The sequence below is a fragment of the Daphnia magna genome, linkage group LG2 (genome assembly GCF_020631705.1).
Source record: "Daphnia magna isolate NIES linkage group LG2, ASM2063170v1.1, whole genome shotgun sequence".
Taxonomy (NCBI): domain Eukaryota; kingdom Metazoa; phylum Arthropoda; class Branchiopoda; order Diplostraca; family Daphniidae; genus Daphnia; species Daphnia magna.
Genome location: NC_059183.1, coordinates 9,073,618 through 9,099,507, shown reverse-complemented (window position 1 = coordinate 9,099,507; position 25,890 = coordinate 9,073,618). Strand labels below are relative to the sequence as shown.

Genomic DNA, 25,890 nt, shown 5'->3' with positions numbered 1-25,890 from the left:
GAAACCGCACGCAGAGCAACGGCCCCGATCGATCAAACCTCCCCTAAAGGTTTTCTGTGTGGTACGACGTGTGCGTGATCATCAGCTGTTGGCTTACATTTTTTTCCTCCCCACAGCAGGTAAATGTTATTGCTGTGTGACTAGTGGGACGATCGGAAGTGGTGCCGGGACCACGAGAGTCGAACTCTGCATTCGTGCGCTGTCGCCAGTTCCCCTAATTGCCATTAGAAACGAGAGTTCATTGACGTTTTGCTTTTCTGATTAGTATTTAGCTAGGGGGGCAAATGAAGGGATTCAAATAATCACGACCAAACTATCCAGACTATAAATATGCAAAAAAATAAAATAAAATAAAGTAAAAAGGAAACACGAGACAACACTAACAGGCCAAGGAAAATTCAAAATGCAACCAAAATATATGTAAAAAACAAAAAAAAACAAAAAACAAACAAACATTTTCCTTGACTAATCTGCTGACGCAATAATTATTTCCATAGTTTTAAGGAACATTTAAATGTTGCGGTTTTATACAGCGTTTCCAATTTGTTGTTTGATTTTCCTGGTCATTGGCTATTTTCATTAGCTATAGGCCTACTCTCCAGATGTCACACTATTCGAGCAGGCCATGTTATTGAAAGGAATTAAAGTTAAACGAGACTATGTAGACAGATTGAAGTTAGTGATATGGTATCCCTGATATTTTGTCTGTAAAAGGCGACGCATATCCCGGACATCTGGTCTAGCTAGTTTTGTGTATCAGTTGAAAGTCATCGAATGGACAGAACCAACTTTTTTTTTTTTTTTTTTACTTCGTTTAACTTTAAAAGGATCACGGCTGATGCCTATCTCTCGGAAGCTGGTTTTTCCGCTTATTTCTTTTCGTCTCTGAATTCTCTTTCCAGGTATATTTTTTAACCATCCACGCCATTTTTGCAGGTCAGCCACCAATAGCTTGTCTCTTTTCCTTAATCATCTATATCCTTGACAATTTCTACCTTTTATCTCTGGTGAGAAAAAAAAATGAGAAAGTGGTGTGTGATGGTTCAGAATTCGGCAAAAAAAAGTCAGCCTACCTGTTTTCTTAACTAAAATCATTTACTTTAAAAAATTGTTTAAGAAAATCGAAAAATCGATATAGTTCTTAAATCGGCCGCTAGATGGTGTATTAAAATGAAGAAAAATCTTGCGTCGTAATTTTCTGGAAATTCCCAAGAAATGAGACGGGGAAAAAATAAAAAATATCTAAATAAACGAAATATCCGTTTTGACACATTTCTTCGCGTTGGTGACATTTCGTTTCGTGTGTTGCGTCTATCACTTTATCCACAGGTTTCTTGGAATGTTTAATATATCGCTGAACCCAAGCGGGCATATTATTAATGTCTCTGAGCTATGCGCATTCGTCGTCCTTCCACATGCAAAAAACAATCAAATACGTTTTAAAATTTAAACTCGCTAAAACTTCGAACTTACTCATACGAAAGAAAAAAAAAGGGAACAAAAAAACAAGACGAACCGCTTTTTTGTCGCCTTTTTTTACGACTTCTTCTGTCAGATAAAAAATGGCGCGTCAGCCATAAAAATTGAAATCCCTACACCAGGAACAAAACATGAAGAAATGCAAGTCGAAAAAAAAAAAAATTAAATAAAAGAACAACGACCACATTGTTAGAGCCGAAACAAAATCAAGAGCAGCTACATGCGCTGTACATTTTGTTGTTTCCATCGAAAAATTATACATGCGGCGTCATTTAGACATACAGCAGCTATATACACGACTACTGGGTGCTATTAATCCCCTCCTCCTCCTCCCCCTTCCATCACAAAACGAAAAAGATATCTTCTTGGAGTTTGACCACCATAGCAATTTAGTTTGGCACGTAGGAAACCTGACCCCGGCATTTTTCTTTTTTATTTTGCGTCTTTTTATTTTATTTTTTTTTTGGTTCGATCACTGCGGCCTTCGACCATTGGTTTTTATAGCAGGAACAAGGGCGCAGCCGTTTGGCGAACATTTTTTTAGACGGCCGCGATATATTCCGCAAAAGATCCGCTCAGGGTGATTAAACTGCCATATAGACATAAAATAAAGCAAATTTTTTTTTATTGAACGTTTCAAATGCGTATCCTTTTTTCTCTTGTTTGCAAGGTCGATATTAACCTACATCGCCTTAAAAAAATATGTATTATATATGCATTCAAGTCAATTGATTCATGCACAGTTTGGAATATTAAATAGAACTTCCCGTTTTGTGACGCAAGATAGCGTCTATGTAAGCGAGAGTTATTATCATCTAATTTTAGACGGATTAACGGGCCGTGAAAAGTAAAAGCCATCAACATTGTTTGTTACTTGCTGTTTTTTTCTCTATAAGAAAAAGACAAGAAAATAAAATTAAAAAAAAAAACTCCCCAAAAAAAAAAGAAATAGACGACCAGCGATGGAAGATTCACGAACGTCTCAAATGGACATTATTTTCCCGCGGGACCCTACAACAACGGAAGAACATAACTATATACATAATACTGCTGCTGTTGCGGTCACTCACGGTACCGTTCGGTCTGCTGTACAAAAAGGAAATAAGGAAAGGTATTTAACCGCATTGGACAGCAGGTATACATATCTACTATGTGGCGCATCAGGTTGTTGCGAACGCAGGACCACCGCAACGGAAACAACAGCCGAAAGAAAATCGAAAACAATATGAAAAAAAAAAAAAAAAAAAAACAGCAACAACAACAAAAAAATTACTTTTTTCTTCTTATTTGTGGTTGGTCTTATCTTCAAATAATTTTTTTCATTTTAAACGCAGAGACATGCACGAATTACCAAACGAAATGCGGATCGAACCGGGAATTTTATTATTGATCCGATTGTTGATTGCTTTTTAGACTATTTTCCCATCTAAATTTCAATGTTATAGCATTTGACTTTTTCCTTGATTTGGTTGGATAAAGAAGTTTGACAATCCTTGTCTCTTACGATGGTTGGCAATGATTATTGTTCTGTCAAACGACTGTCGTGATCATTTCTGACTCGTTGAACGCGTTTAAGCGTTTCAAGGTTTTTGAACTTTTTTTTCTGGAAGAACGAAAGTTAGGATTGTGTATCATTATCCCGTTGACTATATAGTCATCCCTGTAGACTAGAAAAATGTAGGCCTATATACGTAGAGGAACAGGTCTACATAGCCAACTGGCGGCAATTCACGTTCATCAGCCAAGAAGGTTGTTGGCCTTTCCCTTTTTAAATCTTCACTGCTCTTCTATGTCGTTTATCGTTTCGCCTTTCAAAATAGTATATAGATACCCAACATTTCGCTCATTCTCTCACAAACAAAAAATGACGGATTCTCTTGTCAAAAATTAGACTCTTTTCATTTCTTGATTTGAAAAAAAAGGGGGGAATTGATGCACGGCGTTAAAGTTATAGACGACAGCTGTTTTTCTTCTTTTTTTTTCCAGATTTCATAAAGAGACTATATACCATTGAGATGATGGAAATCCGGTGGAGCGGAAGACAGCGTCGAGTCGCGCCATTGTGCACGCCAAAAGGCATTCGTGTTTCCTGCAGCGTGAATCACGGAAGAAGAAGGAATCCCACACACACACACACAGCAGTATAAGAATATTGCAACCAATAGCAGGACGTTCTACGTACATATACAAGAGGAAGGGAGGGAATTCTCTCGGGCGTCGCGATGCTTTCCCGACGCTTCTCGGCCGGTTGTTGAACTTTGGCCAAGAAAAAAAAAAAAAAAAAGTCTTTTGTCGCAAAGACAAGTTTCAAGGGGATAACCCTGCAGCTATTGAAGGCGGAAGTAAAAAGAAAAAAAAAAAAAAAGACGCTTCTTCCTGGTTTCTTCCTCTATATACTAACCGCATAATGTCGTCCATCATTTCTCTATAAATTTCAATCGATTATTTTTTCAGCCGAATTAAACTGAATTTTTTATTTTTGTGGTTCAATTAAAATTTTAGCATTTATCCTTTTTGTGTTTTTTTTGTTTTGTTTTTTGGACCCTGTGACATCTTTTGAATTGCTGTTCAATGACGCGAGAGTTTCGCTTATTCAGGACAATAAAGCCAAATAAAAGGGACAAGAATCTTGTTCCCAGCGACAATTGAGAAGAACCGTTGGTTGCGAATGACTCGATTGCACGCGGGAATCGACGATGCTACCTGTGACGGGGTTGACTAAGCGTGAAACGCCATCATTTCGCTCTTGTAATATGATGTATCATCTCTATACGAAAAATCATGAGAACACAACAGGTTGCTACACTTGGTTAATTTATAAAACAAATAAAAAACACGTAGCGCAAAAAAACAAACAAAAAATATCTGTTTCTTATAGAATTGTTCACGGGGACTGGAAAATCTCAACTTTAAAAAACAAAATTTAAATTTGAATTAGATTTAAACTGGATAAGAAGTAATACTTCAATTCCCTGCCGGGCAATAATCAACAATGCCCATGTGGGTATCATAGACTTCCCCCTTGTTATTCCATGGCAATTGCCGCCTGTATATACTACATCTATCAAGGGTAGTCTATGTAGTTATATATTTTATATAGATAGACTAATATATATAACCTATCCAATTTTCCTGGTAATTTAAATAAGGTATAGGCTCATAGAACAGGGAGCATCGAAATTTTGTTACACCAAAGAAAACATATGGGAGACAGAGAAAGAGAGAGTCATCGACCCTGTCCAGAAAAGCCCGTCTGTCTGTGTGTATATTATCCATACCGACGACAAAATAAAGCCATAGGCAGGAGCAGACATCAATTGCTAGTTTGCCTCGTGGAATTTAATGCCCACACAGACGATGGAGAACTGAACGAACGAACGCCAGATGGGCCCACAACGTTCACTTCCCCCTTAGCTATCGTGCCGTCTATTTGAGAATTTAAAAATTGCATCCGCAAAGGCTTTTGTTTCACTTGAATTTTTGGGTTTTTATTTTCATGGAAAACTATAGTCGTATACAAAAAGATCTAAATAAACTACGCGAAACTATTTCTAATCCTTGTGATCATCATATTCTATTGCATGATTCCGTTACAATCGAATTTGTATAACAAAATGCGACTAAAAATTATTCATCGCAGGGAGGGGGAAATTCAATTGCATCAAAACCCAAGAAGAAGAAGAAAAAATCTAAAAATGGCCAACCGGAACACGATTGCCGCACATTGGTGGTGCAGACGATATAAATACAGTACAACCGAAAGGTAAATTCAAGGTCACCGTTCGTGCGACGTGAAAACGAAAAAAAAAAAAAAGAACACCGACGACGAAACCGAAAAATGATTATGGCATATAAAGAGCAGAGCAGTAAAAAAAAAAAGGCAAAGAAAAAAGCGCGCGTGAACCGCAACTCTCCTGCAGTCATGTTCCGCTATAACCGAGAGCCACTTTCCTCGTCTTTTTCACGGTCCCGCCGCTAGCGGAGTTATACATGCGGAGCGCAAGCGGAAAGAAAAAAAGAGAAAAAAAAAAAACTAAATACAGTGCGCCCCCAAATGCAATGAAGAGTGTAAGTTGAATAACGGTGTGAAAATAAAAGAAAAAGTTCACGCCACATTGAGGTTATATACGATTCCACGTACCTGGTGATTCCCTTCCTTTGTCTTGCATTTTTTTTTTTTTTCTGTTTCAGGTGACGTGACCATATCGTTCTGTCATCATCGACACCACAGCCATTGTTTTGGGTGGTCTTTCATCGATGATTCATTTCGTTTTTTCTTATAGATATATACGTATATATTTGCGGTTTGTAGATCTATATAGCTGCATTTATTTCTTCTTTGAGAAATGATCAAAACTTAAAAAAAAAAACTACTTTCTTTTGACCGGAAGGTAAATCAATCACGACTGTTCCGGTTCATTCCACCTTTGCCGGCTGCTCCCACATTCGATTTCCTTTCACTAATTGCTGTATCACATTGTGGCTATATAGGCATGGTGATATTAGATGTAACCGGTATACTGGCTATATAACAATTAATTTTTTTAAACATTTTTTACAGGCCTATAGATCCAGCTGCGGTCTGCAGCCGGCTGGAACTCGTGTATTCAATTTTTTTTTATCTCAAGGGGGAGACGACCTTATTATTACGACATCACTTTCTACAACGTCAATTAGATGAAGTATACAGAAAAACTCCACCACACCGGCTGTCCTTGCGGGGAATGTACAGTTACATATAATTTTCTTTATACAATTCTTGTGTACATAGTAGTATATTTTTCAAGGTTTATGATGTCTATATGTTACAACTCTCGTTTATATGGAGAGCAGGGTTAAAGGGGGTAAAAAAACAAACAACAAACAATTGGATGTCCGGCGGATATCTTGTGTCGGGCAGGCAGATTCAATTACGATGATGAACGGTATATCATTTTTTTGTTGTTGGGCTGTCAATTGACAATGTATCCACGACAAACAGCAGATCAAGTCACGCAGCTGTGGTTGTATAAAATAGTACACCAGTTTGAAAGCAATTACGGTAAACTAATCAAAATATCGTGTTATTCCCACAGAGAGAGGGGGGGGGCAAAAACGTGGATACGGCAGACTTTTGCTTTTTATCTTATATTGTAAATAATATCAAGTAAAAAAAAAATGCATAGTTACAATTTCTTTTAAAGTGTTTCCGGTTTATTTCATTCTTTGGCTACAAATTCTTAATGTTTCCACGTTAGGAAAGGAGGGAAATGTTTCGCGTTTGGTGTCTCATCGACCGCAAAACTATGACGAAAGATCTCGTTCGATATACTCGAATCAGAGGAATGAGGAAGTCAACAATACATTTTCTGCTATTCTTAACTTCAATAACAACAGATGATGAATATGGCCAAATAACGACGTCAATACACAACGTTAAAAATGAATAAATACAATTTTTTTTTCCGAGTCGTCAAACACCTGTAGACGCCGTGTGACATGAGTTGCAGAGAGCGACGTACGGAAATAACCTGAGAAAACCCAACAGCAGGAGCAACTCATCATCGTCGATGGCCATTCGGACCATCTGTCGTTGCTCTTCAGGGGCAAACTGGAAAAAGAAAAATCTCTGAATTTGACCAAAGGCAATTCATTTCGCCATATGGTCAAAATTAAATTTATTTTTTTTTTTTTCCTCCAAGACGATTCACATTTTTTGAAATGGAAGGAGCAGATTTTATGATTCAACCTCTGCCAAACAAAGTTAAATTGACTAGATAGTGCAATAGTTTGTGTAGTTATCCTGGAACTTGCCGGCCAGAAGGTAACTTGCGGTCGACACACTGTGTTTTTTTAAGTCCTGAAATTTCCCGCCCTGCAGAAACCAATGAAAGGCGTGCACACCCTCGTGAAAAAATCATTGATGAATCTACAGTTTTTATTTAATTTAAAACTTCCGTCTTTATGCAAACGATGCCAAGGCCATGGACAACAATTGAAATGTCTCCCCTTACATTTTCAATTTTTTCAAATCAGATCGTGAGTCGGCGTGAAAATGGTATACATAAAAGACTGGCTGATAGCCTTGGGACAGTGTTCGGTCATCGTGATTCGTTTACGCGCATTTTAAATACAGATGCTGCCTGTTTATATAGACAAGTCGAAAAGAAAAACACAAAGTATAATCTTTTATTTCTTTCGCTTCCTATAATTATCCGCTCTCCTTTCTGCACGCTACACGATTGGCTGAGCATTACGAAGGCCATCTTGACAGTTCGCCTTGAATTTTTCCAGGCGGTAAAACAACTTTTTTTTTTTTTCTTTTATAAAACAAGATTCGAAAATCTTTTGTTTTTTTACTCAAAAGTGCTGCAGAAACTCGTTTGTCTTTTTTTTCTTTTCAATTAATGTAAACATCGAAAGAATTTCGTCACGAATTATTGCCGTTGCCCGGTGACAGCGTCGTTCCGTTTGCCTTTACAACAAACTGGAATTAACAAGGAAGTTGATAAACAAGAAGCAACTCGAATAAAGACAAACACTATTTCAAATAAAGAAAAAGGACAAAAACAAAAAACAAAAAACTAATTGCATTTTTTTTTTTCAATTACACCGTGAGAGCCTCTCATCTACGGGAAACAAGGAAAATGATTTTTTTGTTGTTCTTCACGTTTGCTCTTCACACAGACGCAAGAGTGCGAACTCTCGTGAGTTCAGAGGTCATTCTGTACGCGGTTTTCTTTCTTTTTTATTATTATTATTACAAAGAATATATTCATGGCTGTGAAGTTTTCATTCTCCTTTTTTTTCCAACCGCGTAGGTACAAGAAGAATCTTGCGGTTTCAAAACGGTTCTTCTTTTTTCAGGAGAGAAAAAAACAAAAGTTATTTAAATTGAATGAATCGAAAAGCTCTTTGAAAATGATGACGACAAAGAGAAAGTTTTTCTTTCTACAATTTCAGGGTCGCCCTTCAGAAGAAAGAAAATGTTTGACTGCTGTTCTACCTGTCGTTCTCCCCTCCTGTTTTTTGTAGACCCTCCTAAATACAACCCTCGTCTTTAACTTTTGCCTTCTTTCTTTTTAAACTTTTACCTTTTGGGTAGAGACACCTGGCGTACGGTAAAAATCTTCCCCCCTCTCTGACTGTAAAAGAAAAAGTTGTTGAATAAACTCTGAAAGAAAAAAAGGAAACGGAAAGCAGACAGTTAACCTTCACTGTAGCTCATAATGGTAAATATATATTTTAAAAAAAAAGCGACTCAGTTCATCAAAAATGCAAAGAAAACAAAAGAGCGTAACGAAATCAAAATAAAGAACCGTTCTCATCATCAGTTTTGTTTGAGCTTCACTTTTCTTTTTTGTGGTGTGCATTGCTAGAAGAACAAGGAATCAGTGAAACGAATAAGGAAGCCGTTTTTTTACTGTTTAAAACTAGACACACTGAGGGCCAGTGTTACGTGGTACGTTTCTTGAATGTAGAAATCACCGTTTTTGTCAAGGCCGAGCGGCTGAAAACTAACGAAAATCTAAAACACAAATGTTTTGTCATTTAGAATAACAATTAAGGTAGCAGACGAAAAATGAACCAATTGTTCCGAGCAGACGAGAACTTTGGCCAGTAAATTAGCAAAACTACTTTTTCTTCAATTTCGCATTAGTTCAGCTACGAATGATTTAAATCAGACTGGTGTAAACTGGTAGAAATGATGGGAAACCAGTTTGATCGACAGACTAGATAATAATAGTGGAATCCTTCAAAATGACAAAAACGGAGAGTCGATGGCGGTCACGGTAGAAAACAAGTTTTTGTTACGGGGTCAAGAGAGTTTAGATTCATGCTACGCATATTAGTCATAAGTAACAGCAGCCCAGCTTCCTGGTGAATTCAAGAACATCGATATACACTGGAAATTCTTTGCAGCAAAAGAACAATACCCACTACAGTCAGGGACATGTAGATCTTTCACCAGCAAAAACCAGTCCACTCGTTCAAGAATGTGTTCAAGGACTTCAAGTTTTATTGGTATTAGAGTTTTTAACGTCTCGTGTACCGCCCTATTCGTTACAAATATTTTTAGACTGTTGAATATAAGAGGTGTATAAGCAGTATCAACACTTTTGCATTGAAACAGGATCAAATATGCGTGTTTTCAAGATGAATATACCTGTATATCATGATTTTCTGACAAAGGATTGGCGAAATTTCAATAAAGGGGAAAGAAACGGTCAAACGAGACGTTGCAGACGACACATTGTAAACAACTTGTTCTTTAATTTGAATGTCTTTTTTCTTAATCCAAGGTGGAATACAAAATCAGACGCCAATGCCAGATCTGAAAAGCCCGATCTTCAGACGAAACCACTAATCATATAAGATTAACCGATATTTGGCAATCTCACCATTTAGTTTGTTTTTTTTGGTGAACAAAAATGAATGTCTTGACCTTTATAACAAGTTTTTTTTTTTTACTTCTCCCGAAAACAAGTTTTTACGTTCCGAGTTCCAAGTACATGCCATATAATGAAAAAAAATCGTGAATACGTTCACATCCCCCTCTTATTCCGATTGTAAAATAAACCTAGTGTGTCTGCAAAATTATCATAATAAGACTGCCCCTATCTGGCAATAACAGATCTATCGTTTGAATTTTGAAGGCCAACAACTATATTTTTAAACTCACGCAAAGAAAAACCCGGACTTATGTTACTTGTATTTTCCTAATTACAAAATCACACCCAAACCGAGCTAAGATTACATCACTAAAAAGATCAGTGTTTTAAGTGCAGTCAAAAAAAAATGCTGAAAAAAAAAAAAAACCCCAAACGAAACTCCAAATTGTGTGTGTAAGAACTGAAATTCCTGTTTCAAAGATTCTTCCTGGTAAGAAAGAAAAACTTTCACCGAGGGTGCGTAACAAAAAAAAAAAAACGGCCTAGAAAATAGGGCGAACACCATAGCCCCTCTATTCCTGTGTAATATAGGCTATACGTAACCATCGACCTCAATTCTTCGTCCACAAGTGAAAACTTACCCAACCCTCATTTTTTCCCCCCTGAATGTTGTACTGTTAAAAAAGGAAAAATAAGAGGAGACGTAGGCATTTAGGGCACACCTGAAAGGTTATGAGGTAAAAAAAAAAGAAAGTTGAAAGTGACCGTCGAAAGTGGGGAAATCACCGTACACTAACTGTATATAAACGAATAAGGTAGAGAGTTAGAGGATTCCTCTCTACGTATTGGGGATGATGGTTGTATAACCGAGTCGACGGGAAAAGAAACGGTTGTGTCCGTTATTATGTGCATGTCATTTCGTTAGCATGACCCAGACCTAGAACGAGTTCTACCTGTAGCTCGTCTTCTTCTTATTTGTTGTAATAGCTTTCTTTTATTTTTCTTTATTCTTGGAATATAGTGAAAAATAAAGGAAGATTATTATTATTTTTTTTTTTTAATATCTCCCTCACCCGAAAAGAGCTTTAAGCGATATGGCGATAAGCCAATCTTTTAAGGATTCTTTGGGCCATCGGGTCACATTCGGATATAATCACCGCCAATTGCGTGTATCGAGAAAGTCAAAACAAATGATTATGAATTTCATTTTTTCGACATTGGCCTATAAGATCGACGATGGATTTCTTAATTATTGATTAATCGAACCTTGACACCGATAGATGAGAACAACTCAAAAATGATGGCGGTGTCATTGGACGGAAGACTAAACGGTGGTCTGGATTTTCTTCCTCGAAGATTCCGTTTTTATTTTATCTGAAAAACAAGAGATATACAATTCCTGTTTCCCATCGAATTTCTTCCTGATTTTTAATTGAGGTAAAAAAAACATTCACCACGAAAAAGAATCTCTACACACAGCAGAAAAAATTTCGTAGAGAATAAAAAAAAGGCGGCCGAGTCCGTGCATCGACTTCTCCTTGGCTTCTTTTGCTGAGAGGATTCTTATAGAGTCGAAAGCAGCCAATGGCAAGTCTTGACTTTGAAAAGGGTGGGGAAAGTGGGTGGTTGGGTGACTGAAGGAATAAAAAATAAAAACCACTTTCGCCCACCGGGCTCACCCACCACCTCCCCTCTCGCTGCTTCACGGTCAAAAAGCAACCCACCCGGAGAACAAGGAGCTCCTCACGGAGGCCCCCATCTCCTTTTGTTATCGTCCACCACCTGTGTGTGTGTGTGTGTGTGTGTACGATTTTTCTTTCCTCTTTCCCACCATGCTTTATCATCTTCTTTTTTTTATCCTTATATTTTGCCCGGAAGAAAATGAAAAAAGGCGACTGAAATTTTTTTAAATTTTCATTCTAAAAACAAAATATGAAAAATTTAGATCATGTCCAGGCAAGATTGGATATGTAAAAGGCCTGTTTATTTATTTTTTTTTGGTGAACGACACAAGTGACCTTGTGTCGTTCACCTGGAAAGATTTACAGCAGCAGACGACATGGCTGGCTCTTCTATTTTTCTAGAACTTGTGCCAAAATTAAATGATAATAGAAGCCCTGCAGAAAAAATCGAATACTCTTCTCGAGGCAGTCAAGGTTTCAACACGCAGCCAAAAGGACTTGACTTGATTCTTTAGGCCTTGAAAAATAGAGACGCAAGGCAAAAAGAGAGACATACTTTGGTGTGAATTTCTCTCTCGCTTTTTTTGGCTGTACGAAAAAAACAAGAAGCAGATTACAGCACCTTTAACGGGGACCCTGAAAAACTTGGCCGATTCGTCTGCAACCGAGAAATCATCTGAAAACGTCCGCTAGGTTTCATCCACCAGTTTTGCTCACTCCATGTTTCCCGGTGTATTCAGTTTTTTTTTTCTTTCTTTTCTGACAACGAGGAGGAAGAATCCCTTAGGCTACAGTGGGTGATAAGCAACGGCACTTTTTGTTTTTCTTTCCATTTCTTCCCTCTACACAGCAAATGGGAGACCGGTGATTCTAGAAAAAAAAAAAAAACAGAAAACGGGGAGGTGGGGAGGCAAATGGCCGCTTGTGTACAGCCAACAGCTACTCCTGGTGGTGGTTAAGGGTAAAAGGTATAGTCTAGCCGGTGGGTGGATTCAAGCCACTTGTCCTTCAGCTCTCGTCGGAGGTAGACACGATTCGCACATAACAGCAACAGCACCGAAAACGTTGCTTGATTTTGTTTGTTATTTTCTTAAAATTTTACAGTTGTGTTTTAGTGTGACTTATCGACAGTCGGTGATAAAAGTGAAGACAAAACACGTGCCACAAAAGATGGCGCGCAATCAGTGATTTCAACGTCCGAACTAAGAAAAACATCTTGACAATATGTCAGATCGTGAATTCGTTATTGTGATCGAAAGAAATCCATCGAGTAATACGCACAAACACACAATTCATTTTAGCTAGTTACGAATTTCGGAAGGACCGAGAAGTATTAGGGCAAAAACGAGTGGAACGCAAACAAAAAAACAAAAGAATAACTAGGAGCGTTCGTGCGTTCACCAGAGACCTTGAAAAAATAAGACGGGAAGGAGAGAAGAAAGAGAGAAACAAGAAAAGAGTTTTTGGAAACATTTCACGCAGTCAAGCAAAAGAATCTGAGCAAGAATGCCCAAGATTTTCGTGTTGAGGAATCGCTTGCAGGAGCAACAGGCTCGCCTTTTGGAGACGCAGAAAGGCCAACAGACCAAGATCCGGTCGGACGAATTGTCGAATGATTTCGATGGGCTGCAGGATCAACCCGTGGCTTTGATTGTCGACAGAAAATCGGATATCACCGCCGCTGTAGCCGCCATTTCTCTTTCGGCTTCTACTTCCGACAAGGATAATTGCCCTCCACAACAGCCAGATCAAGCAGGTAAAAAAAAAAAAAGATTCATAAATAAATATCTCGTCGTTCGTTCAAATCGATTTACCCCGCATTGTAAGACAGTGCACTCTGGCGGCACGACCCGCATGATTCTTCTTTTGTGCGTTTCAAAAACTCCGACAACCAAAAAATGTATACACGTTTTTAAGCCTCTGCGCACACATGTTTCTTTAAATAGCATTTTCCACCCTTTTTTTTACCAAGTAAAGAAGAAGATGGACTGTATGTCCAGCTGCTTGAGCCATCGGAAACTGGTTTTTGCCCTGCCCAATTAAAGTAGCTTCCCATTTTATTCACATGGGTGGGGCCACAAATAGGGTCTTGAGAGGTCATTTCTTGACCTGCAATGACCCTTTCCTTCGAACCCCCCTTTTTTCCCCCTCTAGGGTCCCCCCCCCAATTTTTTTAACCTTTGATGACCTCTACCGCGACGTCTTCACCCTCTTTTGCCAACAAAAGAAGAATATTTTTTAACCCGTCTCATTTAAGGGCATTCAGCTCATGTCCTTGAGACGGACAAGGCTCAATCGTCGCTAGTTTTATATTTTTATTTCCTTCTTTTTTTAGTGAACACGCATGGTCCACTTTGGCCCTCTCTCCATTTTTATAGTATGTCCGTTGTGTATGCCAAATTGAGACACACGCACGACCGGGAACCTTCACTAAGAATTCTCTACTTCCTTCCATGTGTCCCTCCCTTGAAAGGGGGAGAAATTTGATTGTGACTTTAGATCATTTTTATTTTTGACCACAAAAGGGGAATATTGTTCTAGGTCTACCATATGCTAAACTAGAATCAGAGCCGTGTGGGTCATACATTTTTCATTGACCCTTTTGAACTGTTTTCCAACATATGGCGGATGTCCATTTAAATTAAAAATTAAAATCCTACAGAAAATTGAATTTTAATTCACTGTCAAGGTCGTTTTCCTTTTACCGCACAAGTATCTTGTTCCTTCTTAATTTAATTTCAAACAGTTTTAATTGCAAGATTTAACTTTTGTTATGAATCTTGCAAATCGAGTCGGTCCAGTTTTTCTCGTTTGTCTTTCCTCGTAACCAGAGAAACATCCAGTAAAACTTTGGGTCAACTAAAAAAAAAAAAAATGAACGCGATGAAAAACCGCTATGTCGAATAATTCTGGTTCCCAACAGCTGTCGTGTGTGTGTCAATATTGCCTGCGGGAGTGAAAGAAAATTTCAAGAGAAATAAAAAAAAAATAATATGGAAGAATGTTACAAGAGTCCATCCATCACGAAATCAAATTTAAATATCCCCCCTTTTTTTCCCCCGTTCAATCCCGCATTCTACTCATGAAGTCAAACGTTTTTTTTTTTTCTTTTCTTCTTCCTTCTAAATGCTAAAGGGGAAAGAAAAATTTGGGAAACTTTCATCGTCACGGCCGCGTAGGATATCTACAGCGTCTATGTGTGTCAAGGGTATAGCTGCACGAACGCAGCAGAGAAAATAAAGTTGGGCATGTGTCATAAGAAGGAAAGAAGAAAAAAAACACACAGGGACGGGAAGTTGCCGTGCTCTTGGTCATGTATTCTTTCCTCATATCATTTCACAATCACCTGTAACGGGTGGAAGGATTTACTAGCAGAAAATGGTGATCCATGTTGTATGTACCTGACGCAATTCCCCCCTTTTTTTTGATAAAAATAAAAAATAATAAAATATTAGCCAACATGAAATAGAAATGGTGTCAGAAGAACAAACTCCTACTGGAGTAGGAAGAGAGAAAGAAAAGGGAATATATTATTAATCGATGTGTATAGACAATGTGTAAAACGAATAATAGACGCACGAACAGCGTGCACCAGCGCTCAGGGGAAGGCGAAAGTCAATGACCAGCGGTGAACTTTCCTGCTGCAGGGGAGAATGAGAAAAGAAAGAAAATACTACACACACACGCGCACCGGTCTTGTGGTGTATATAAAAAATAAAAAAAATACCAAGTCCAATCTGGTTTGCGCAAAAGTTGGGCCTAAAGCGATATGTGTACATAAAATTTTTGAATTAAAGATTCATGGTGTGTATACACAGTTTTAGTTCCTCCCCATCTTTTTTTTTTCTCTTCTAATTACTGTCCACCCCTCACTTTCCATTTTGGGGTGTGTTGTAATCTGAGAGGTGGGATTCTTTTTTAGCTTTGACTTCCTAGTATGAGATCATTAGCCCCCTCTCTTGGCTGACCTAACGATCGCCCTTTTTCTGTTTAACTGATTCCTTTGAGAGACTTGGTCAAATAATAATATCCTTCTTCACCTGGATGGAGTAAATTGATTTTTTTTTCTTTCGGGGGGAACTTGTTCAGGTGAATCTTGTTTTTGCCCTTTTTTTTCTGGATCATTTAACGAAATCCTGTAAGACGACAATTGTGTGTCATTCGTTGTCTTTTGACTTTGAAAACTCGTCGAATAACGGTTCTTCTTAACAAGCAAACAATAAAACAGGAATACAAATACAAATCAAGAGATTGAAAGTTGAATCCACCTGATTTTTAAAAAAATTTCACAATCATGTATTGCATACGAAATAATATCGAACTTTTCTTAAAGTATTATTTCTAAGCCTAGGATTGTTAAGTTAATTTTACGTTTAAAAAAAAAGTATAACATCTGGAAGACTTGCGTAACAACCTGCGGGATAAGAAGAAGAGAAAAAAAAAAATATTGGATCGACCATATGACGGGCATCTGGTGGTGTGTGACTGGAGGGGCGGGAAGGTTAGTCCTGGAGTCCATTCGGTGCCATCGAACCCTCTGCGTGAATTCTTTTTTTTTTTCTTTCTCCCGAGAGCGAAACCCCTTGCAGCTGATAAATGGAGAGTTCTTTTCGCGCTAGGGCGGTTCGTTCCGCCGAGCTTCTTCCGCTAGATTCACGATCGGCAGTTGTTTGGTGTGGGAAGCGAAAATAAGAAACAAGTGGCAAGAGCCAAGTATAGCCTCCAGTTAAAAAGTATATATACAATTTTTTATTTGAAGTATTAACACAATGCCTATACAGTGAGAGCCTTTTAGCAACGGGAAATAGCGGGAGCTGCTGTTGCTTATAACGTAGCGACAACTGCGCATCTTTTTCACGACGTCATCGTGCTTGGCTAGTCGACCGGAACCGTGACAGGGCGATTACCTCGTGATCATTTAAAAAAAAAAAAAAAAGAATTCCTTTTCTTTCTTTTACTCTTTTCTTTCTCTCCGTCTTTCTTGTCGATTGAATGCCAAAGCAGATAGATTTCTTTGATTTGTATAAGGGGACGTAAAGCTTTTGATTCACGACAGCATGACAAGTGTGTAAGGAATGTGTCGCGTGTGTAGGGAAAGACGACTAAATAAGGGATTTTTTCTTTTTATTTCAAGGTTTTCCACAGTACGTCAGTCGTCGTTTGCAGTGATGCAACTTCCTCTTTCCTAGAATGCCCTTCCTTTCTTGAACAAAATTCAAGGCAACATTTCGTTGGCGGGTTCTTTTTATTCGGTTATTTTTGTTTTGTCAGACGCGATAGACAGAAATTTCAGCCTATTTTCAGGTTTTCTAGGTACTTCCATTTTCTCGTGAGAATGCGCATTTTTATTCGGACGGATTTCCGATCATCCGCTCATTGTTTGAAATAGAGGACAAAATAAGATTTTGTTTTACCCCAGTTTAGCTGTTGATTTCAAACACAAATCAATTTGCAGATGAAACTAAAATTCTTAACGGTTCTTTAAAAATGTGTTGGTATTTTTCTTCTTTCCGTATTTTTAGAAAAAAGTGAAGAACTACCTGTAGCGGAAAAAGAGAAAGAGCTACAAGAAAATGAAAAAGAGGAGGAAGAGGAGGAGGAGGAGGAGGAGTCGATAGTGTCGCAACAACCGGGATGCGGAAGGAGGTACTTGCCTTTCTTTGCTCATCTGCAAAAGGATCTGAAACAATTGCCGGAGGTGTCGGCCGTGGTTGGTGAAGATGAACCGACCACGCCCGGACCGTTGCGCTACGTTTCTGTCATCCAAAGGACGCCGCTCTTCCGGCCGCGTGAACCCGAAGCCGAGAAGAAACGGGAAGTGCCCCAGCCGTCGCCCAAACCGAAAAAGGAGCCACACAATGACGAAAAAACGGAAGAAGAAGATGAAATTGGTGAAGAGGATGATGCGGCGTTGCCAGTTCAAGAGGCGCCCATCGATTACCACGTGCCCAGAGCTAAATCACCTGACGCTATGGACGAGGCAGAAAGAACTCGAGGGGATGTGCGAGAAACGGCAGCATCCGCCAGGCGTCGGGCTCGAGAAGCGGCCGATAACGGAGCCATCGACATGCGATGCGTCCGTCCGCGGCTTTCCGCTTCGCCGAGGCGCCGCGGAGGCAATCACCACGACGGCAAACCGATGGATGGAGATAACGGCTGCGGAGGAGGTGGCAATGGCGGCGGAGGCGGCAACAATGGCGGAGGCGGTGGTGGATACAATAACAACAACGGCGGAGGCAGATCTTACCAAATGGGTGGATCTGGCGGAGGCGGAGGCATGTCGGGATTTGGCGGTGGGAGCGACTCGGGTAACGGCGGTGGCAATGACAACCACCTGCCCTATGGCGATGGATCGCTGCCGCTGGACGGTTGCGGCAATGAGTTTGATTACACCCGGCTGGAACAGCTGGGACCGCTTCCGTCCCTCAACGATGTCCTTCCATCCATGAGATCCTTTCATCCGAGCCTCTACGCTCGGCTGCAAGAGCCGCCCCGCTACGCCAATCCGCCTGATTTAGATCGCCCGCCTGGGGGTGGCGGCGGAGGAGGACCCGGAAGTAACAGCGACCTTGAAGCCACCTTGACGTCGCTGACGTCGCTAACTAATTTGAACCCGTTCAATGGCAATCTCAACCTGTACGGAAACTACTCGCAAAATGCTTACAATTTCACCAATTCCGGACATGGTGGACCCGTCACTGCCGCCCACACGCCCAATTCCGGTGGCGGACCGAGTCCTTGCGGAGGAACTCAAGCGGATTTGTTTGAGTTGGCCAACGATCCCGACATGTGCGCCGATGATCAGAACTCGTTCTGTCCGGATGTCGACCAGATTACCGGATTGCAATTGAGTTTCCCCGTCGAGTCGGGAGTTCACGTCATTCCCGAACACCACCTGGCAACGCCGCAGCAGCAACAACAAGACCGATTGTATCATCACCAACAACAGCAGCAGCAGCAGCAACAACAACAACACGATCAACAACATTCTCGAGTTTACGCAACGTCACCTGGCGGTTATTCATCGGTTTCTCAGAGCCACCGTCGCGGTGGATCGCCCACCGATTCTGACGGCCTCAGCGGCCTGGTCAATTTCAGCCCGTCTGCGCTTTTGACGCCCCTCTCCATCGATCAATCGCCTTTGATGGACGTTCAATTTGGTTCGTCTCAGATGTCACCTTGTTCCATCAATTCCTCCTCTTCGCCGGTACCTCATTGCGAGTCGTCCGCCGGCGGATTACTCAACCGAAGCCTTCACGCTCACACGCCGGCTCCTCAACACCACCAGCAACAACAACAACAGCAGACGAATAACAACAATTCAGTCATGTCCGTCGATCAGTCGGACAACGAGTCCGTCTCTAACTTGCAAGTCCGTGTCTCTGTTCTCCAGCAGCGGGTAAATATTGGACATTTTCTTGCTTAATTTTGTTTGTTTTTTTTTTTTGTTTTTTCAAGATTATTAACGTTTTACTTTTAGGACATTTCCGTACAGCTGGGATTACCTAATGACGCCCCCATTGAATTTGTTAATGGCGGTCATGGAATTAAAAATCCACTGGTGCACGATAATGACGGAAAAGATTCTACCCGCGATGGATTCGAATCCGATTCCTCGTCGAGGACTCAAATTCGCATGAAATCGTCGAAGAGAGGCAGCGGTGGTCGAGACGGTGCTATTTCGGCCTGTTCGTCTTCGACGGCTGCCGACGGAATGAACACCGGAGCCGATCCCGACGACCCCAACAAATTCACCTGCCGACTTTGCTCCAAGAGTTTCACGTTGCAGAGGCTGTTGAATCGACACATGAAATGCCATTCAGATGTCAAGCGCTACCTGTGCACGTTCTGCGGCAAGGGATTCAACGACACCTTCGATTTGAAACGACACACCCGAACGCATACAGGTAAATTAGAATATTCTCATTTGTAGATGGAAAAACGGGACGAAATTCTTAATAAAACTCTCTTGTTCCAATAGGTGTCCGACCTTACAAATGCGCTCTGTGCGAAAAATCCTTTACGCAGAGGTGTTCGCTCGAGTCGCATTGTCTCAAGGTGCACGGTGTCGCCCATCAATACCAATACAAAGAACGAAGAGCGAAGGTAAAAATCATTTGACCTGCAATGCAAACACACACACACAAAAACGCATATTTGATTATCCCTTGAATTTAGGTATACGTTTGTGAAGAGTGTGGTCACACAACGAACGAACCTGAGGTGCACTACGTTCACCTGAAAGAGCTCCATCCTTACAGTCCGGCGTTGCTCAAGTTCTACGACAAGAGGCATTTTAAGTTCACCAACAACAACTTTACCAACATGTTGCTCCAAGTTCGATCCTAACAACAAAACAACAATTTCATAATCGTAATCAACCGTATATAATATCCTCTCCTCCTGTTATGTTTTACACTCTTTTTACACGACAGCAACACACACAACATATAACACGAAATTTATGAGCAAATTGGTATATAGTGATTTTTTATTTGCTCGGTAAAAATTGATGGTTTTCTACTTTTTATTTGAACGGTGGGGGGAAAAGAAGAAAAAAACTTTAAAATTAGAAAGGTACTACATGTTATATTATACACTATATAGCAGACGCACAAACGTTTGTTCCTGTCTTTCCTTGTAGGTTATCATATGGGTGTGTGCGTGTGTGTGTGTTTTGACTGTTTGGAAGAAGGGCGGAGGGCGTACAGAAAACATTGACTCAAACACGCACACATACGACACTGATTTTTACCTTTTGGGTTCTACGTATAGTTTCATTTGCGATTCAAGCACTAAGCAGAAAGATAAAAAAAAAAATCTTTAAAAGGTCCTTCCAATAGTGAAAAAAAAAAATATATATATATATGGGGGAAGCAGGTTAACTTAAACAACGAACACTTGAAACACGCAATTACACATTCACGCATACAAAAACTAAAGTTAATATTTTCCATTTCAAAAAAAATCTCTTATTGGGACCGCATATTTTCGGTGTGTTAAAAGCAAGATGAGAAAAAAAAACCTTTCTAAAGGAATTCAGGGGGCTCATGGCTATTTTTCCGTTTTCTTTTTTTTTTTTTCAGTTTCAGTTTGTGTGTTTGTATTTTTGTTTTACACATATCTCCTGTCTCTTTTTCTCCGTCTCTCTAGTGGCTGTCGAGCGATTTTTTTTCTTTCAATTTGATGACACAGGTATAATGTTATGTATTTGAGGTGCGACTATATCTTTATTTGTGTGGTCTTTCACTACCCCCTACCCCCATCATCACGTTGAAGGAAAGTTAATTGAAATTCGTGTTACAAAAAAGCGTGAAAAAAACGAAAATTCGGATCCTTTTTTTATTTTATTTCGTGGACATTGTTTATTTCGGTTGTGGGGTTTGACTAGGCCGTCGTGGTGTGGCGGTTCGGGGGTGTGCATTCATGTTTTGTACCGTGTATGTGCTGCTGGGGTTTTTATATAGGGTCAGTGGAATTCGATTCTACCATTTTATGCAACCAAATAATTTATATATTTTCCTCGCTCTTCTCCGCCTGGATAAAAATCTTTCTCTGTTTTAGTTGATTTCCTTTCGTATTTCGTTATCTTCGTAGTTACACACACCGACCCTCCAAAATCTTTTATCACCACTGTTCTGAAAAATCTTAGTTCTTCCCATACACTTTATTCTAAATGATCGCTCTGATGATTTATCTTTGCATTTTTTTTTTGGAAAAAAAAAGCTGTCACAATCATGTACGTCTCGTCATATTCTTTCGAATAATAAACACATATATCTAAATATGACCGGCACATGCTGCCGTGCGTAAATCGTAGATTTGAAGGAACATTATGGTACTTAAATTAAAAAAAAAAACAGTAATTGCAATGTCGGCAACGACTTGGTCCACCCAATGCTTTGTAGCATGAACACGAAAGGGACACGGTGTAATCCCACAAAGCTTACACGATGCCTAGGTAAATCTAGGAAATAGGTACAATCACTCGAAATTGAATATTCTTCTGTTCGGAACTAGGCGTGCCAGATACGATACAACTGGTCTTACCTTCTTGCCTGACATTGGCAAAAGTTGAGTCAAAGGAAAACGATATTTAGTTCCATTCAGGACAAACCAAGACGTATTTCTACGTCACATAGAAGAGGATAGAATATAAGATACCTTTAGTATTGCGTTTCTTTTTCCTATTAGTCTAAAACAGATGCCATCACCTTTGATAAAGCAGGGCGAATCATAGACGGTAGTTTATCACAGTGCCGTCTGGCTGCCGGGGGGAAATAGACAATTTTGACGTTTAGCTCCTCCCGGTTGCCGGGGGGAAATAGATTTTACCATATCTCCTAAATAAGACGTTGTCATTTAATTTGCTAGATTGCCTTGTAAATCTCTCTGCACGTCAGCTGTTTCCCATACCATCATTTCCCCCGTCCTTACGAACAGTCTGATCTCAATTGTCAGTTGCCAGAAAGATCTAGATCCTCGAGCACATCCAAGGCAATTGCCAACTCTCCTAAGTTTCACATATCTAAAGCCGGGTGAAACGTGAAAGACGGAAAGTCTCTGCTGCTGAAGTAATTTGCCACAAATTTATAATGGGAGGTAATACGTCGTCCTCGGTCAACGCAGAAAGTAACACAACCGTTGAGAAAGACGAAGATGTTGCTGTTGTTTTAGTGCCAGAAATTGATAAGCTTTTCGACCGAGATCCGTACTTGAAACTGCACGAAGATGAAATACGACGCAGGTATATATTCAGATTTATTTTATTCCTCAGGTCAATTCCAATTCTATTTTATTTTCAGATATGGTGCTTTTGACAACTTGAGAAACGAAATAAATGGTTCAGAAGGAGGTATTGCCACATTCACTTCAGCTTACAAGTCATTTGGTATCCATATTAATCAAGATAATAGTGTATCATGCAAAGAGTGGGCACCTGGAGCTTGTCAGCTATACCTGTATGGAGATTTCAGTATGCTAAATTTAGAAAAAAATCATATCCCTTTTAATCTTTGTAACTGATGTAAATGCTGAATCTCTGCAGATGGTTGGGAAAAGAAAAGAAATCCATATCAGAAACTTGATTTTGGGAAATGGGAATTAAAGATTCCTGCCAACCCAGATGGTACCTGTCCAATTAAGCATGGTTCAAAACTGAAGGTTTGTTTAAAATGAACTAGTGTGTTTCTATTTTTGGTTTAAAATTTAATAATTGAGTATGTTGTAAAACCTTTAGATTGTAGTTGAAAGTGAGGATGGGTCATTGTTGGACAGATTATCTCCATGGGCAACCTATGTTGTTAAGCCACCAGTTGAAGAAGGCTTTACTTACCAACAAGTTGTTTGGCATCCACCACAGGTATGATTAAACCAGCATCCATCTTGTAGTTGTTTAATTCAAAGAACACACTAAGCAATGAAAGTATGAATTTTTCTCAGAAATACGAATTCCAGCATTCACGTCCAAAACGGCCTGGCAGCCTTAGAATCTATGAATGCCATGTGGGAATCGCGACTACAGAAGGAAAAGTTGGTTCGTACGTGGAGTTTAGAGAAAACGTTATTCCACGCATCGTGAAGCTTGGTATAGTATATGTTATTGTTAATAGTTTCATCCTATATTTCACGATTTTGGAAAGAATTGCAACCTTTCTTATATTTCGAAGGGTACAACGCTCTTCAGCTAATGGCCATCATGGAGCATGCGTACTATGGTAGCTTTGGTTACCAAGTTACCAGTTTTTATGCGGTGTCCAGGTATGTACCTTTTTGCTCCTATTTCTTTGATGCCACTCTTTAAACTATGTCAACTCAATTTCTAGCCGATACGGAAACCCAGAAGAACTCAAAGAGCTAATAGATGTGGCACATTCTCATGGTCTCGTCGTTCTCTTGGACGTCGTCCACTCGCATGCTTCAAAAAATGTGTTAGACGGACTTAATCAATTTGATGGTACAGATTCGTGTTTTTTTCACGGAGGTGCACGTGGTGAACATACTCTTTGGGATAGTCGGCTTTTTAACTATTCAAGGTAATTCTCTTTTTGTCTATCAAGAGAAAGATGTGTCTAGATTCTCTTTTGCTACCAGTTGGGAAGTGCTACGCTTTTTACTCTCCAATCTCAGATGGTATATGGAAGAGTACCTATTCGATGGATTTAGGTATGTCCGGTGGTTCGCGTTTCTGTACTAAAATGGTTACACGAATCTCTTTAAGGTTTGACGGCGTCACATCTATGCTGTATCACTCAAGAGGAATCGGTCAGGGTTTTAGTGGCGATTACAATGAATATTTTGGACTCAATACAGACACAGAGGCTTTGTGTTATCTCACCTTGGCTAATCATATGCTCCACGAAATGTATCCGGATGTCATAACTGTGGCTGAGGTATGTGCTTTCCTTACAGTCTAGAATCATCACTAAATAAGGAATTTCAAAAATAATTTGTTTCTACCTTTTCTATTTTTTGAGGATGTGTCTGGCATGCCTGCTCTATGTAGGCCGGTGAGTGAAGGTGGTGGCGGATTCGATTACCGGTTGGGGATGGCTATTCCGGATAAATGGATCCAGCTGTTGAAGGAACTCAAAGATGAAGACTGGAACGTCGGAAACCTTGTCCACACTTTGACCAATAGAAGGTGGATGGAAAAAACCATCGCCTATGCCGAGTCTCATGATCAGGTAAAGAACGAAGTAAAAATGAAATAGTTTTCAACTAGCTAGCTCTTTTACTCTGTCAATACATATAGGCCTTAGTGGGGGATAAAACAGTTGCATTTTGGTTAATGGACAAAGAAATGTATACCCATATGTCGGTGTTGTCGGATTCGTCACCAGTGATAGATCGTGGCATTGCTTTACACAAAATGATTCGACTCATCACACACGCTCTAGGTGGAGAAGGTTATCTTAATTTTATTGGTAAGTTTCCCTTTCTTGTAAAATTTATTTGTATCTTAGAACATCGCTTCAGCATCTTTGAAATAAATCAGGAAATGAATTTGGTCATCCGGAATGGTTGGATTTTCCTCGCGTTGGAAACAACGAATCTTACCACTATGCCCGGAGACAATGGAACCTTGTTGATGATGAATTACTCAAGTATCGTTACCTAAATGATTTTGATGCTGCCATGAACCATTTAGAGGAACAGTATGGATGGCTACAAAAAGATCCAGTAAGTGGTATACTTGATCAACTTAACTTCTTGCACCTTTCAAACGTAACCTTGTTTACGTAGGGGTATGTGAGCACAAAGCATGAGGGAGACAAGGTTATCTCATTCGATCGTGCTGGATTGGTATTTGTGTTCAACTTTAACCCCACGCAAAGTTTCACCGACTACCGCGTTGGCGTACCGGCCGCTGGAAAATATCGCCTTGTGCTGGACTCTGATGACCATAAATTTGGAGGCCACGGGCGGTTAGACCACAACACAAACTATTTTTCTTTTGAAGAACCGTTTGGAGGTCGTCCTTATTCAACAATGGTATTTCACTTTTCGGTTAATTGAGATCATCAAAAAGAAAATTAATCATTTGTAGGTGTACGCTCCATGTCGCACGTCGTTTGTGTTGGCCCCTATGGATTAACATGTGCTCGGGACTTCAGAGTAGGAAGATTCTCACACGGTCAGTGAAGTGTTTTGCATGAGTTTTTATGATTACGTACTCCACTTGGCGTGAGCGGGTTTTGTTGAAAGTTTTGGGTGTTTGGTTTAAATTAACAGTGTTATATCGCATGAAATTGGATGCTAATTTGTACCTGCTTGTTATCCTTGTTTGATAGAAATAATTATCCTAGAGTTTATCGAATTCTACATTTAGTTTAAAATATATTCTTTCGATTCAAAATTGAACGAAAAATCACAAAAATTGAATTTATTTTTACGTCAGGCTTACAGGTTTTTAAATAAATGAAAAAAATGGATAAGTAAATTTTTTGCTTTATAAGCACTTCTCTTCCGTTTATTTAAAAAACGACTAGTATGACCAGAAAACAAATGTTTTTCTTGAAGTCGGCGTTAGTTTTTGATTAATCTGTATGATTTTCATCAAATTCCAAGAGATGTCTTCCCACGCGTCGTGGCGAGCCAGCACTGCGACTCCGTTTTTTACGTTTATTTTGAAAACTATAAGCCTCACGTTAAAAAGAACTTGCGTACCGTGATTGTAGTTTAATTACAAATCGAAATCATGCATTTTTAAGTAAATCTAAAATTTAGCCAAAAATGAAAAAGTGGGAAGGCTATATATACCCTTCTAATTTTCGTCAAAACCTGAAAAAATCGACATCTCTTAGAATTCAATAAAAACACACACGTTGTACTCAAAATTAAACGCCGATTCCGAC

The 25,890-nt window shown here is 39.6% G+C and overlaps 2 protein-coding genes and 1 long non-coding RNA gene across 4 annotated transcripts; 2 read left to right on the top strand and 1 right to left on the bottom strand.

Annotated features, from left to right (window-relative positions):
• The first annotated feature begins 12,508 nt into the window (after positions 1-12,508).
• LOC116916612 (transcriptional regulator ovo) lies at positions 12,509-20,369 on the top strand. Its single transcript, XM_032921876.2, has 5 exons — positions 12,509-13,289; positions 17,056-18,932; positions 19,014-19,440; positions 19,515-19,639; positions 19,712-20,369. Exons 1-5 carry the CDS (start codon positions 13,040-13,042, stop codon positions 19,880-19,882), a joined length of 2,850 nt encoding a protein of 949 aa, XP_032777767.2. The 5' UTR covers positions 12,509-13,039; the 3' UTR covers positions 19,883-20,369.
• Positions 20,370-20,709: 340 nt separating this feature from the next.
• On the bottom strand, positions 20,710-21,851 carry LOC116916614. Of its 2 annotated transcripts, XR_006643179.1 has the most exons (3): positions 21,748-21,851; positions 21,584-21,662; positions 20,710-21,500 (listed from the first exon to the last, which is right to left on the bottom strand). It is a non-coding gene; the product is annotated as an uncharacterized LOC116916614 (long non-coding RNA). The 2 variants fall into 2 exon arrangements; XR_004390713.2 differs by lacking the exon at positions 21,748-21,851 and having other exon boundaries at positions 21,584-21,714.
• A 123-nt stretch (positions 21,852-21,974) lies between these two features.
• On the top strand, positions 21,975-25,412 carry LOC116916613 (1,4-alpha-glucan-branching enzyme). The gene is made up of 14 exons (XM_032921877.2): positions 21,975-22,280; positions 22,339-22,508; positions 22,581-22,696; positions 22,773-22,895; positions 22,976-23,120; positions 23,203-23,293; positions 23,359-23,568; positions 23,627-23,698; positions 23,754-23,925; positions 24,010-24,219; positions 24,288-24,459; positions 24,531-24,715; positions 24,779-25,027; positions 25,083-25,412. The coding sequence occupies exons 1-14, from the start codon at positions 22,129-22,131 to the stop codon at positions 25,128-25,130; spliced, it is 2,115 nt and encodes a 704-aa protein (XP_032777768.2). The 5' UTR covers positions 21,975-22,128; the 3' UTR covers positions 25,131-25,412.
• The last annotated feature ends 478 nt before the right edge of the window (positions 25,413-25,890 follow it).

What these genes read in the sequence shown, in the direction of transcription:
- LOC116916612 (XM_032921876.2), top strand. Translation starts at nt 13,040, where the DNA reads ATGCCCAAGATTTTCGTGTTGAGGAATCGCTTGCAGGAGCAACAGGCT. An exon ending in ACAACAGCCAGATCAAGCAG is followed by an intron (nt 13,290 to 17,055) that starts GTAAAAAAAAAA and finishes CCGTATTTTTAG; the next exon opens with AAAAAAGTGAAGAACTACCT. An exon ending in TCTCTGTTCTCCAGCAGCGG is followed by an intron (nt 18,933 to 19,013) that starts GTAAATATTGGA and finishes TTTTACTTTTAG; the next exon opens with GACATTTCCGTACAGCTGGG.
- LOC116916613 (XM_032921877.2), top strand. Translation starts at nt 22,129, where the DNA reads ATGGGAGGTAATACGTCGTCCTCGGTCAACGCAGAAAGTAACACAACC. An exon ending in TTGTTTGGCATCCACCACAG is followed by an intron (nt 22,896 to 22,975) that starts GTATGATTAAAC and finishes AATTTTTCTCAG; the next exon opens with AAATACGAATTCCAGCATTC. An exon ending in TCCACGCATCGTGAAGCTTG is followed by an intron (nt 23,121 to 23,202) that starts GTATAGTATATG and finishes TATATTTCGAAG; the next exon opens with GGTACAACGCTCTTCAGCTA.